At 32.6% G+C, this 15,028-nt stretch overlaps 1 protein-coding gene across 1 annotated transcript; it reads right to left on the bottom strand.

Annotated features, from left to right (window-relative positions):
• LOC141251709 (uncharacterized) lies at window positions 1–14,551 on the bottom strand. Its single transcript, XM_073670399.1, is given in 14 exon segments — window positions 1–18; window positions 1,059–1,126; window positions 1,278–1,353; window positions 1,476–1,553; window positions 1,617–1,822; window positions 1,888–2,075; window positions 2,077–2,124; window positions 2,202–2,258; window positions 12,235–12,274; window positions 12,277–12,320; window positions 12,885–13,429; window positions 13,505–13,755; window positions 13,814–13,861; window positions 14,548–14,551. Coding segments are annotated over 14 exon segments (1,671 nt in total).
• Window positions 14,552–15,028: the final 477 nt, after the last annotated feature.

Genomic DNA, 15,028 nt, shown 5'->3' with positions numbered 1-15,028 from the left:
CTAAACATAGGCTCGACCCTAAAGAAAAATGTAGAATACTTATAAAGATTGTAGCTTTAAATCGAAAGAAGAAAATAGGGGTTTTGTTGTCACTTTATTGTCATAAGAACCAGAAAAAATTCTCAAGTTTTAGTATGAATATGATGAATATGTCTCATTTAACAAATTTGTTTATACTGATTATGTTTTTGATCATTTTATCTCTTTAATCTATCAGTCTTGATTTCTATGTTATCCTTATCTAGATCTAAGATCCTGATATGTGATTAGAATGCACACTGATAAGATGCAAGCGGGCTGACAAATGCCAATGTGTATGATACTCCTCACCTAAATATGCACGCAACCAGTTCTAGCATATAAGAATGGCTTTGTATTACCAGGATAAAAGTGTGCAATATATTAACTAAGCTAAGTGATTAGCCTAGAAAAGAAATATAAAACAATCAACTTTATAACCGAGAAGCATGAAATAACATGTAGTGGAATTAAGAATTGATAGAGAGAATGCTTACAAAGCCAAAACTAGTAGAAACTTCAATCTTAAGAAAAACAAGATCGAACTTAGCTCCTTATAGTCATGGAGAAACTAATCATTAACTAAATTCAAAGCTATCTAGAATGTCACGTTTGTGTCTATGAACTAACTAGGAAGAAAACTACTCTAATATCATTCTACCTAAACAATCTTACGAAATAATATTAACGTAATAACAACAAATAACCAAAACTAACTAATTAACCGAAACTATGGAAGTAAAATAACTAATTCAGAATTCTTAAGGTAAAACAAGAAATTCCAGACCAATAGTCTTTTGTATCCACCGAGCGCATGGCCCGAAAAATAGGACGCGGGTTGACGCACATTTGATTCATCAAAAAAATCAACTAAAACTTCTCACAATGAAATGCATATTTGTATAATTTTTGTTGCACATTTGCGTAGATTTTATTGTACATTTACAAATAAAATGTTGCACATTTTCAAAAACATTTTTTTACGTTGACATTTGACTGTTGATCATAAGATCAATCCTACCCATTGAATCTGAAAATACCAATAACCAGTATTCGTTATTATTTTTCACATGTAAAAACTCCTTAACTATAAAGTTATTTCTAATTTCTATTTAAAATGTTCCAATAACCTTTATTAAGAGGTGAAGGGAGTATATAAAAAGAGAGACTGACTATTTGATTGACTCCATTATATATTGCGGAAAGTGCAAGTATTATGGCCAAGTATTGAACAATGCTCTCATAAAAACAATTAATACCAAACAGTGGCTGGTTTTTATGTTGCATTGCTACTCGGTACAAATTTGAGGCCATATTATGATACATCGAGGGAAACTAGAAAAGTAATAGAAATTGTGAAACATGCAAATATTGCATACTTTATTAGCTTTAATATGCGGATTATGTATGAGCCATCTAGCCATAATCCTTTATGCAGTATTTTGAATGTAAAATACATTACAAGTTGAATCTTGTTGTTTGTCAGACTCCTGGTCAGATTCTTCCTGGAACAATCTCTGCCTCGCCATTCGTGCCTGTGCAATGTACTCCATATAATGTCATTGTTTCTGGTAGAATTGAATCTGTACGTTAAATACCTGTTTCTCCCAATCAGTGAAAGCAGTAGCAACTCCAAGCAGAAGTATTTGAATGGCAGTGCCAAGTTGGATGCCAAGCCAGAGTCCTCTACCTCTCATCTTCAACCAGAAAGCCATCCAAATCGCCATTGGAATACCAATAAGGTAGAATGCTCCAAGAACCACCATTGCTGCTACGTGTTGCCACCCACTTCCCCTTGCAATTCCTGTGAATTTACAAAATCAATCTTACCACCACCAGTATATATTATCTATTGGCGTTGGCACTTACCACATAGAGTGCCTTGCATACTGTCCATTATAACAGATATGCATACAAGAGGAGCCATTTTGGTGACGTAAGCTACCACTGGCTTGTAATTGCTGAACATATACCCGAAAACATGACGTGCAGCGAAGAGGGTTGAGCTTGTCACCGTTGCTTCAATGGATGCTATTAGCATGCTACCATATACTGCCACGAGCCCTATCTGGGCTTCCCGCGCCCACCTCATTCGACACTCTAGTACTGCAACATTAAAGTACGTAAAGTTTTACGATAATATTACAATTCCTGATTGAAAGGTACTCGTAAATTAGTTGTACCTTGCAGCTGCACCAACTCCATAAGGCATCGCGTAGAGTGTTAAAATGGTCGTCAGACTGTCCAAGTTGAAACAATTCCCATTATAGTACTACTTTTCCCATCATTACAGTACTGATATGAGCAAATATACGATTTTTTTTTTAGAATATGAAAGTTTAAAGAATTTATTCTGTAAACGAAACCGCTCAGAGTCTGAAGGAGACGCTGTTACAAACAGCGTCTCCAGCCTCAACTTTTTTTTTTTTTTTAAAATTACACTAGAACCGCTGTTACAAACAGCGGTTCCAGCTGGAACTTGCAGACAGCCTGGGTTTCGGAGGGAAACGCTGTTGGCAACAGCGTTTCCCTCGTGTATTAATTTTTTTTTATGTTTATCTTTTTTAAATTGCTTTCTTATTTTATTCAGCTTATGTTTTTTTATAATTTCATTTTATTTATTCAATATTTTATTATAATTTTATTGTATTTGTATTATTATATATAATTTAATTTAAGCATTATATTTTATAAATATATAATTTAGAAGAACTTCATTAACGTATACAAGAACTTCATAATCAACGTGAATTGTACATGATCTATATCAGTATCTTCCTCTGCTATTTCTCGTCCTCAGTATCTTCCTCGTCCTCAGTATCTTCCTCGTCTATTCCTCGTCCTCATCATCGTCACTTTGCTCCCGTACAACTGAAAAAGTTGGACCGCCGTAGTCACTACGCTGCCGTACGTAATCCATAGACGGCGGTCTTGTAGGAGAAATGTAACTACCATATATATTCGTTGTGTTTCGCGGGGACCTGATATGAAGACCCTGATGCCCATGAGCTAGTAGCATATTGGGAAAATGATGGTACATTATCCTGCGATGCGTATGGAGCTTCATATGACATTGGCCCAGGAGTATACTGCATAGGCTGAGGAGTATACGACATCTGCTGAGTCGGCTGAGGAGTATACAACATCTGCTGCGTATACTGAGTCGGCTGAGGAGTATATGGCATATGCGGAGTATACTGAGTCGGCTGAGGAGTATACTGAGGAGTATATGGCATGGATGAGGGCATATATGATGGCATAGACGATGACATATATGCTTGACTCGGAAAGGGCATGGACGAGGGCATATGTTGTTGTTCGCTAGATCCACTCGTACCTTGGTCGTTCCAAAAGAACGATTCATCCACGCTCAGCTGGCTAAGCACATTGTGGCCCTGAGGAGCAACATGTTGTCCCTATAAAAAATAGAAAACCGTGTAAGTATTCATGATAATTAAATACTGTAAGGACAATAGTATATTGAACTCACTGTTTTGATATAGATCATGAGCGTGTGGTTGGTAGCGCCCTACTTTCTGACGATTTTTGGGAGAAATGAATCGTCGTGTTATGCCTTTGTACCACTTCATGTAGATGCGCTCCACCTTATCCACGTTGGTGTCTTGCATTGATGTCGTGGCCATGTTTTGATGGCGTTGGCACCACAACTGGACATAGTGATAGTGGTGCAACGCCCAGTTGGTGTCAGGCCTCCCCTTGCAGTTGAGCCTGTGCAAGTTTACTTCGGTGTCACAAAGGTCGGGCACATGCTGTGGTTGCCCGAATTGTCTCATGACACGGTCTGGGCGATGCCACTCAACCATTCAAAGAACACCATAGGGACAATTGACATCCAAACATTTACTCCCGAAAGAGAAATGGCTGGAAGTCTTTGTATTACATCTTGTGTGTATGGAGTCCATGTAAACTAGAAAGAATATAAGACGTTATAAAAAAAATATATATTTAACTTAAACAATTCAATATTATGAGATATGATCTTAAATTTTCAAACCTGGCCACTCCGCATAAAATCAAGCGCATCCCTATAATACATGAGGTCCTTTGCGTCGTTATTAACGAGCTTGCAACCCACCCACCTAATATGAGACGACATTGGTAAGAATGATGTAAATGAATTAACTTGAACATGTATGACTTCATTGATTACAAAAATACCTCGAAGCCAGCGCATCACCATTTTGAAATTGTTCGCCGAAAGGAGGATGTACTGACCCTGTAGTAATGGACTCCCTGATCTTCACCCTCCTAACTTTTCTCTCCTCCGCTTCATCTCCGGTTTTGAAACCACCAAAGGTCGGTCTCCCAATTGAAATGTGGTTCCATGCCCACAACTACATTCGTGATAATTATTATCATATCTTAATAAAATTTCTACATTATCATCAAGTAGATAAGAGAATGAACCTGAAGCAAGAGTAGCGGTCCTCCAATTTCCTTTTTATTTTTCTCGGATGCCTTACATAGTTCACGATAGAGTGTTGCCAAAAAGCTGATCCCCAAATGTATGTTTCAGCTTCGGCGAAGTCCTCTAGCAGTGGCAAAGGCAGTAGCTGTACACGATTGCCACTGGAATCAGGGAACATTGTTCCACCCATCATCATCAAAATGTACGCACGTGCGTAGCATTTCACTGTATCTTCATCGGCATCCTCCGGTAAAAATTCGTAATTATCCCTTAACCATGTCATGCGCAATGATGAGCCCTTCAAGTTTGTTGGTTCGGGATCTGAGCCTAAGAGTCGTTGAGCAACTTCGCGCCATGCATATGCAGCAGTGCCGGTAACTGCTCGTCCATCGACACGCAACCCTAGTAAATAGGCTACATCCTTCAACGTAATAGTAACCTCGCCCACGACCAAGTGAAAGGTGTGGGTTTCAGGTCTCCACCTCTCGACCAATGCAGTGAGTAGCCCCATATCCAACTTGAATACACCGGCAACCCTGGATATGCTGTGGAACCCCGCTTGTCGAACATAGGCCTGTACTCGTGGGTGAGGCGCCCACCAGTTGCGGGTGTGGTGTCTACCCTTGATACTATAAAGAGTCAGCATTCCCAAGTATGTTACACATTTTAATATGGTAATGACAATTACAAAAGTTAATGTCAGATGTGAAAACAAATATTACAAACTAAATTAGGAAACTTACGTAATCGACACCATCTGCCACATCCGAGGACCTATGCTCGCGTTGAAGGTAAAGAACATTTGAAGCGTCCATTTTTCTTTGGATATAGAAAAAACAAATAATTCATCAAAATTCATAATAATAATAAAACATAATATTGTATAAGACACAACATGAATATTACAAAATATGCTCGGATTCATGTCTCTTACAATATAATGATTAACTATTACACACGGTTAACCACAACTAAGATATACGATGCCTATTGACCTGAACCACTAGCTCGTGATGCGCATGATCTCTTGTTGTGGCCCTTTCTTCCACATGCACTACAAACGTTCTTCCCACAAGAACTTTCGATGTCCATCTCATTCTCGTACCTGCTTGATTTAGGTCTACCATGATCTCGAAGCATCATCGGATCTGGGATCAGTGGCGTCCCATCAATTTCAGGCCACTCTTCAATATCGAGTACGGGTTCAAAACTCATGTCGTATGCACCCATGTGAGCTGCAATGGTGAAGAAAGGCTCAACAAGTCCAGCGTAATCATAGCCTTGAGCCATACAAACAGCTAAAACGTGAGGACAAGGCACCTTCAAATTCCTCCATCTCTTACATGTGCATCGGTTGTAAGTAAGGTCCACAAGAAATTGGCGAGTTCCAGACTGTTGAGCATCACTTACTACGAATTTTCTTTCTCTGTAGTTATACGTGGTCACTTGTGCACTTCGAGCGACCACCATGTTCTCATTAATCTTGTTTTGCAGTTTCTCTGAAAATGGGTGTCCATCCTGTCCTCGTTTAGTTGCCAGACCTAAGCGAGTCACAAAGTATGTATTCAGCTTATAGAACGTTGCTTGAACAAGACCTGTGATGGGTAAAGACCGGGCACCTTTCAAGACCCCGTTGAAGCACTCTGACATGTTGGTTGTCATGATACCGTACCTATGACCATTGTCATACGACAAAGACCATTTTTCCCTTCCAATCTCATCCAAGAATCGTAGTCCGCCAGGCAAGCTGTTCCCTAGAGCTTCCATCTTGCTGTCAAATTGTCTCTCTTCATGTATATACGCCGCCGAATTTACATATTCCTTCATACCCCTGTCTTTGTAATTCGTGTGAAAATTTGAAATCACGTGGCGGACACAATATCTATGATATGCATTTGGCTCTCTCCAGCGCGGAAGATCAGTCATGGCCTTAATGATGCCCTTATGTCTATCAGAGATAACACACAAACCAGTGCGTTGTGTTACCTGACTGCCCAGAATATTCATGAACCAACACCAGCTTGATCCATTTTCACTCTCAACAATGGCGAATGCAAGGGGAAATATTTGATTATTCGCATCAACCGCCATAGCTACGATAAGACAACCCTTGTACTTGCCATACAAGTGAGTGCCATCGATTGTAATCACCGGACGACAGTGAGTAAAACCTTGTATGGATTGTGCAAACGACCAGAAGACCCGCTTGAAGATTTGGCCACTGCCATCACGGCTTTGTCTTGTAACCCACTCAACAACTGTACCCGGATTATTGTGTTGAACTGCAAGCAAAAAACGAGGCAACATTGCGTATGATTCATCCCAGTCCCCGTAGATTCTAGCAATTGCTTTTTGCTTCGCACCCCATGCTCTTCTGTATGTAACTCTCACGGGGAGCATTTTCTGTATAATTTCAATAATTGCCCTCGGCTTCAGGGTCGTGTCCTGTTGGATAATACTAATAATCTCACCAGCAATGAACTTCTCAGTGACATTTCGATTATCTGAGCGCATGACATCGCGGACACACTCCGGGGAGTGTGCGCCATTGTAGGTGGATATCCTCCACACATCGTCGTGCCCCCCAATAATACGAGCATATAGACGCCATTGGCAACCTTTGTTTAGCTGCGCACATACGATGATCCACTTTCCCTGTCCCTTCTTCTGTACATTGAACTCTTTGCCCATCGAAGCATTATATTTTATGACTTTTCTTTTCAACTCTTCATAAGAGCCGAAAACTTGACCGACAGCAAGTTCATCTTGATTCTGTTGTGGAACACCTGCATCCCATGCATTCCATGAGCGAAGATTAGGCTCTTCAAATCTGTTCCAACTAGGCGTAATAGCAGCTGCTTCTATAGCCATGCGAGCTGATGGATCGTAGACTTCATCCACTACCTCCTCATCCTCTGATGAGTCATCAATGTCATCCTCATGATCAACGCCATACTGATCGACGTAAATATTATCAAATTGTTGTGTACCAGTGGACATGTCAACCACCGAATGTGTAGGATACGAAACCCCTACATGTTGAGATCCACTGGGATAGTATGACGGGAATGGTTCACGGTTTTCAACACCCGTAAGTAATCCAGAGAATGAGGTCCCACTCATCCAAGAATAGTTGTTGAATCCATCCATGACTATCTAATAATATTTTTTATAATTTTAAGGGTCAAACTTCTAATAAATAATTCATTTTAATCTATTTTTATAACAAAATTAAATAACTATCTTAAAATTCATTCATATACACAAAATTTAAACATGTATTCACAGTTCTAAAATATTCATGCATATACACAAAAAATTAAACATGCATATATAAAAAATGCAAAACAAAAATTTGGGGGAGGTGGGTTTTAACTAAGTATAGTCCACCTAGATTTCTATATTATTCTACATTTATATATTATTCTACACAAATACTAAATTAAATTTCTATAAAAATATTAAATTAATTTTTTAACTAAATATAGTCATTCTAAATTACTATCTTATATTTCTAACTAAATATAGTCATTCATAAATTTTTACTATATTATATTTGTAACTAAATATTGTGATTCTTAATTTCTATATTATATTTCTAACTTTAATTATGCTAAAAGTATTACATTATATTTCTAACTAAATTATATTTCTACTAAATTTAATTTTTAACTAAGTATAGTCATCCTAGATTTATATATTATTCTACATTTATATATTATTCTACAAAAATACTAAATTAAATTTCTATAAAAATATTAATTATTTTTGTAACTAAATATTTTCATCCTAGATTTCTACTAAATTAATATTTCTACTAAATTATATTTGTAACTAAATTAAATTTCTACTAAATATAGTCATCCTAAATTTCTATATTATTTTACTAAATTAAATTTCTACAAAAATACTAAATTAAATTTCTACAAAAATACTAAATTAAATTTCTACAAAAATACTAAATTAATTTTTTAACTAAGTAAATTTATACAAAAATACTAAAAGTATTACATTATATTTCTACAAAAATACTAAAAGTATTACATTATATTTCTACTAAATTAAATTTCCTCAAAAATACTAAATTAAATTTCTACAAAAATACTAAAAGTATTACATTATATTTCTAACTAAATTATATTTCTACTAAATTTAATTTTTAACTAAGTATAGTCATCCTAGATTTCTATATTATTCTACATTTATATATTATTCTACAAAAATACTAAATTAATTTTCTATAAAAATATTAAATTATTTTTGTAACTAAATATTGTCATCCTAGATTTCTACTAAATTAATATTTCTACTAAATTATATTTGTAACTAAATTAAATTTCTACTATAGTCATCCTAGATTTCTATATTATTCTACTAAATTAAATTTCTACAAAAAATACTAAATTAAATTTCTACAAAAATATTAAATTAATTTTTTAACTAAGTAAATTTCTACAAAAATACTAAAAGTATTACATTATATTTCTACAAAAATACTAAAAGTATTACATTATATTTCTAACTAAATTAAATTTCCTCAAAAATACTATATTAAATTTCTACAAAAATACTAAAAGTATTACATTATATTTCTAAATAAATTATATTTCTACTAAATTTAATTTTTAACTAAGTATAGTCATCCTAGATTTCTATATTATTCTACATTTATATATTATTCTACAAAAATACTAAATTAAATTTCTATAAAAATATTAAATTATTTTTGTAACTAAATATTGTCATCCTAGATTTCTACTAAATTAATATTTCTACTAAATTATATTTGTAACTAAATTAAATTTCTACTAAATATAGTCATCCTAGATTTATATATTATTCTACTAAATTAAATTTCTACAAAAAATACTAAATTAAATTTCTACAAAAATATTAAATTAATTTTTTAACTAAGTAAATTTCTACAAAAATACTAAAAGTATTACATTATCTTTCTACAAAAATACTAAAAGTATTACATTATATTTCTGACTAAATTAAATTTCCTCAAAAATACTAAATTAAATTTCTACAAAAATACTAAAAGTATTACATTATATTTCTAACTAAATTATATTTCTACTAAATTTAATTTTTAACTAAGTATAGTCATCCTAGATTTCTATATTATTCTACATTTATATATTATTCTACAAAAATACTAAATTAAATTTCTATAAAAATATTAAATTATTTTTGTAACTAAATATTGTCATCCTAGATTTCTACTAAATTAATATTTCTACTAAATTATATTTGTAACTAAATTAAATTTCTACTAAATATAGTCATCCTAGATTTCTATATTATTCTACTAAATTAAATTTCTACAAAAGTACTAAATTAAATTTCTACAAAAATATTAAATTAATTTTTTAACTAAGTAAATTTCTACAAAAATACTAAAAGTATTACATTATATTTCTACAAAAATACTAAAAGTATTACATTATATTTCTGACTAAATTAAATTTCCTCAAAAATACTAAATTAAATTTCTGCAAAAATACTAAAAGTATTACATTATATTTCTAACTAAATTATATTTCTACTAAATTTAATTTTTAACTAAGTATAGTCATCCTAGATTTCTATATTATTCTACATTTATATATTATTCTACAAAAATACTAAATTAAATTTCTATAAAAATATTAAATTATTTTTGTAACTAAATATTGTCATCCTAGATTTCTACTAAATTAATATTTCTACTAAATTATATTTGTAACTAAATTAAATTTCTACTAAATATAGTCATCCTAGATTTATATATTATTCTACTAAATTAAATTTCTACAAAAATATTAAATTAATTTTTTAACTAAGTAAATTTCTACAAAATTACTAAAAGTATTACATTATATTTCTACAAAAATACTAAAAGTATTACATTATATTTCTAAATAAATTAAATTTCCTCAAAAAATACTAAATTAAATTTCTACAAAAATACTAAAAGTATTACATTATATTTCTAACTAAATTATATTTCTACTAAATTTAATTTTTAACTAAGTATAGTCATCCTAGATTTCTATATTATTCTACATTTATATATTATTATACAAAAATACTAAATTAAATTTCTATAAAAATATTAAATTATTTTTGTAACTAAATATTGTCATCCTAGATTTCTACTAAATTAATATTTCTACTAAATTATATTTGTAACTAAATTAAATTTCTACTAAATATAGTCATCCTAGATTTCTATATTATTCTACTAAATTAAATTTCTACAAAAATACTAAATTAAATTTCTACAAAAATATTAAATTAATTTTTTAACTAAATAAATTTCTACAAAAATACTAAAAGTATTACATTATATTTCTACAAAAATACTAAAAGTATTACATTATATTTCTAACTAAATTAAATTTCCTCAAAAATACTAAATTAAATTTCTACAAAAATACTAAAAGTATTACATTATATTTCTAACTAAATTATATTTCTACTAAATTTAATTTTTAACTAAGTATAGTCATCCTAGATTTCTATATTATTCTACATTTATATATTATTATACAAAAATACTAAATTAAATTTCTATAAAAATATTAAATTATTTTTGTAACTAAATATTGTCATCCTAGATTTCTACTAAATTAATATTTCTACTAAATTATATTTGTAACTAAATTAAATTTCTACTAAATATAGTCATCCTAGATTTCTATATTATTCTACTAAATTAAATTTCTACAAAAATACTAGATTTTATTTCTACAAAAATATTTAATTAATTTTTTAACTAAGTAAATTTCTACAAAAATACTAAAAGTATTACATTATATTTCTACAAAAATACTAAAAGTATTACATTATATTTCTAACTAAATTAAATTTCCTCAAAAATACTAAATTAAATTTCTACAAAAATACTAAAAGTATTTCATTTTTTCTAACTAAATTATACTTCTACTAAATTATATTTGTAACTAAATTAAATTTTTAACTAAATATAGTCATCCTAGCGTTCTATATTATTCTACTAAATACTAAATTAAATTTTCAACTAAATATAGTCATTCTAAATTTCTATATTATATTTGTAACTAAATATAGTCATTTTCAGTTGATTTGAAACTATGAGAAGAAAAATATGAAGAAAATTACCTTGCTTTGTTAATAGATTTCGGTTAATTTTCCGGTTGATTTGATTCTATAAGAAAAAAAAATCAAGTTAGTAAAATGTATATCAAGTAAAATCTTAACAAATAAATTGGGGAATAAACATTACCTTGCTTACTAGCACAATTGAAAATTAAAAGAACTAACTGAAATCAGATGAATTTTGAGAGTAGTTTTGTAGTTGTAGTAGATATGTATGAGGAAGAGGGTGTATTTATAGTGGGAAGGGAGGGGTATGGGTTGGGTTCACGGATTTATGTTGGTGGGTGGGAGTAATGGATGGTGGGTGGATAGCAGACCAGTGCAGAGCAGGGAGAGAGGCCACGCCTTCGGCCAATGCATGCTCGGAACACGCTGTTGGTAACAGCGGTTCCGCTGCGAACCTGCAAAAAAAAATCGTTTTGTAGTAGAACCGCTGTTACAAACAACGGTTCTACTTAATTTTAAAAAAAAAATTGGTTTTTGATGGAGACGCTGTTACAAACAGCGTCTCCTTTACTCTTCCGTTCCATTTCGGTAATTTCTTTCTGACCAATTCCATTTTCATATTATTTTTTTTTACTTTCATAATATGGAAAAAAATTCACAAATATACTCACCAAATCTTTCCTTTATTATTATAAAAAGATAGTAAAGTCACTTACCAAACTGATAGTACTGAAGTTTCAAGAGCAGGATTTGGTAGAAGCCAGATAGCAACACAATCAACTCAAAAGACCACCACTCCAAACTATATATATATATAATATATTAACATTTACACTAATAGTTGGATTATGTAACAAATAGATATATATTTCAAAAAAAAGAGAGTATCAAATAGATATAGATATAGATGTAGATATATGAAGCTGTTTTCGGTTAGGATTAATTTTCCGTGTGGACCGTGCGGACTCATCATATCCATTGATTCGTTTTATTAAATAATCACTTTACACGCTCCACTGAACTACCAAATACACTACTCATCACAACTGAGTGCACTTTCCAGCATATTAATGCACTCTCCAACACATTATCAAGTGCACTATTCAACATGCACTTCTAAGAGTGCACCCGTGCACTACTGAGTGCACGATCAAGTGCACTATTGTGCACTCGCGAGTACATTATCAAATGCACTCTACAGTAGTGTGCCGGTATATTTTTAATAGTGCACTGATGCACTATTCAGTAATATACTGGTACACTATCTTAGTCATGAAAGTCCTCATAGAGAATTAGTCCTAACCAGATTAACCCTCCTAAGTATATAGATATATATTGAATTAGTTAGCTAGTAGTAATTAATTACCAAACCATGCCGGCAGAAGGAATAGCAAACCGGAAAAACTCTCCAACTCCCCTAAAAATATCAAGAGAAAGAGGGGAGCGAGACATTGCACAGGAAGAAGAGTACTTCATGAACAAGACAAGGAAGATGACGGTCAACCACATGGAAACACCGGTTGCTACTGCAGATCCAACGCTAGCCAACTTAGAGTTGAAGACAAGCATCCAGCAAAGTGGGAGGTGAAAGCAAAGTCCAGCAATGGAGCTCAACACCATGGGAGCAATCAAGCTTTGAGCTTGGAAGAACTGAATGAGACACTGAAATGCGGCATAGGCAGGGAGTGAAGGTAGAAGATATACTGCATATCTCCGAGCTTCATGGGAAATTACAGGATCTTGGCCCATAAAGATTAGAATTTTGGCTAAATTGGCCCAAAGGAAGGAGATCGGAATGCAGACTAGGGTTAGAGATAAAATTGCAGTGTATGTTTGAGTTCCAAGTTTTTTGTACTGCTTTGCTCCATAGGCTTGTCCACACAGAGTCTCTAGTGCACTTCCCATCCCAAGCTGAAACAGAGCAGCAAACCATCGTAATCTGAACTGAATGCAAATAGGAGAATATATGTGTTATTTTATACGTACCATGAGGCTGTTTCCGGTGATGCTGCATAGAGAGACGGCTAGGGCGGTGCTGGTGAGTTGGAGTTCGCCTAGGTGGCCAACCATGGTGATTGAAGAAAACTGCACTAAGTACTGAGACAAATGAACAGCCACCATTGGAATCGCTAGCAATACAACTCTCTTCATCTCTTCCTTTATCTCTTCCCATCTTTTTAACTCTCCTTGTACTTTTATTTCTTCTCCTCCCATGTTACGTAGGTGATTGCTGTAGCCTAAACAAAAGGTAGACGATATAACAAGTTTTACTTTTCACTTAGTTTCTCTACCTACATCCGATCCGTTCTATTGTAAGCTCTGTTTGGTAGCAAACGTCTATCACTGTTTATGTTAACAATAAATTTCAAGGGTTTGTTTGTAAGAGGTTATTATCACTAGCCCGATGGACTATTTAATCCAATTAATAATTAGCTTCCATAAAAAAAATTAATATAGATTAATTTTTAGAGTACATATTTTATAATACTACAATTTCTTGAAGTATGTACTTAGGGTTATAGACTAAAACCTTAAATTAAGAAAGTTTGATGTTATACGTAACTGATTTAATGATCTAAGTTTTAGTCAAGGGTTTATTATTTCAGTTTAGGTTGAGTGGCTCTAAATCTAGAAACTCCAGATTATTTTAGAACCTTTCTAATTCTTTAATCATTTAAAAAGGAAGAATCATGAAAGTAATCTCATTTAAGATCTTTTTAGGTCTTTTCTTTTCGTAGGTTCTCCTCTCTAGTTCAGCCGACGCTCTTAGGTCTTAGCAACCTCATACACGTAGGGAGAGACTGGTACGAAATTCTACTTTCTCCAATAAAGAATTTTTAGGGCTCATTTAAATATGTTTTGAAATCGGAATCGAATCACGAATCAAAATAAATCGTTCTCATAGATGACTGTCTGGTATGCCGTCACAATCAGTCGTTTTTATAGAAGAGTGTTTAATCATAAGAATATGTTAGATCTTCCTCTAACCCAAAATAATCTTGGTCCCATTGATGGAGTCAATTCCTTACCCATCCTCTCCAATTTTATTAATTTTACTATTCTCTCTCATTTATTTATCAGATTTAAAGAAAACTTTCATATTTTTAGGAAAGAAAAATGTCATGTGAGAATGATCAATTAAATGAGAAATGAGAATGAATATGAACCATCCAAATTTACCACCATTGACTGATCGTTGACTGACGTTGACCAATGGAGAGAAACCATGCAGTTTAACTCATGCACTTTCAAAAAAACTTATGCATCAACTCATGCAGTCCAACCAAAATACATGCACTTTATACTTAAATTTCTGCACTTTTTAACAAAACTCGTGCACTTTACGCAAAAACTCATGGACTTTATTGTAAAACTTATGCACATTTCAACAAAACTTAGACGCTCTACATTAAAACTCATTTGCTCATTTAACCAAAACTCATACACTTTACACTAAAACTCTTGGACTTTATAACAAAACTCGTGCACTTTATTGTAAACACATGTACT

Source organism: Phyllobates terribilis, unplaced genomic scaffold (genome assembly GCF_046119375.1).
Source record: "Phyllobates terribilis strain yellow unplaced genomic scaffold, ASM4611937v1 Scaffold_7541__1_contigs__length_36959, whole genome shotgun sequence".
Taxonomy (NCBI): domain Eukaryota; kingdom Metazoa; phylum Chordata; class Amphibia; order Anura; family Dendrobatidae; genus Phyllobates; species Phyllobates terribilis.
The sequence above is the reverse complement of the archived record's forward strand: the minus strand, read 5'-3'. Positions and strand labels throughout refer to the sequence as shown.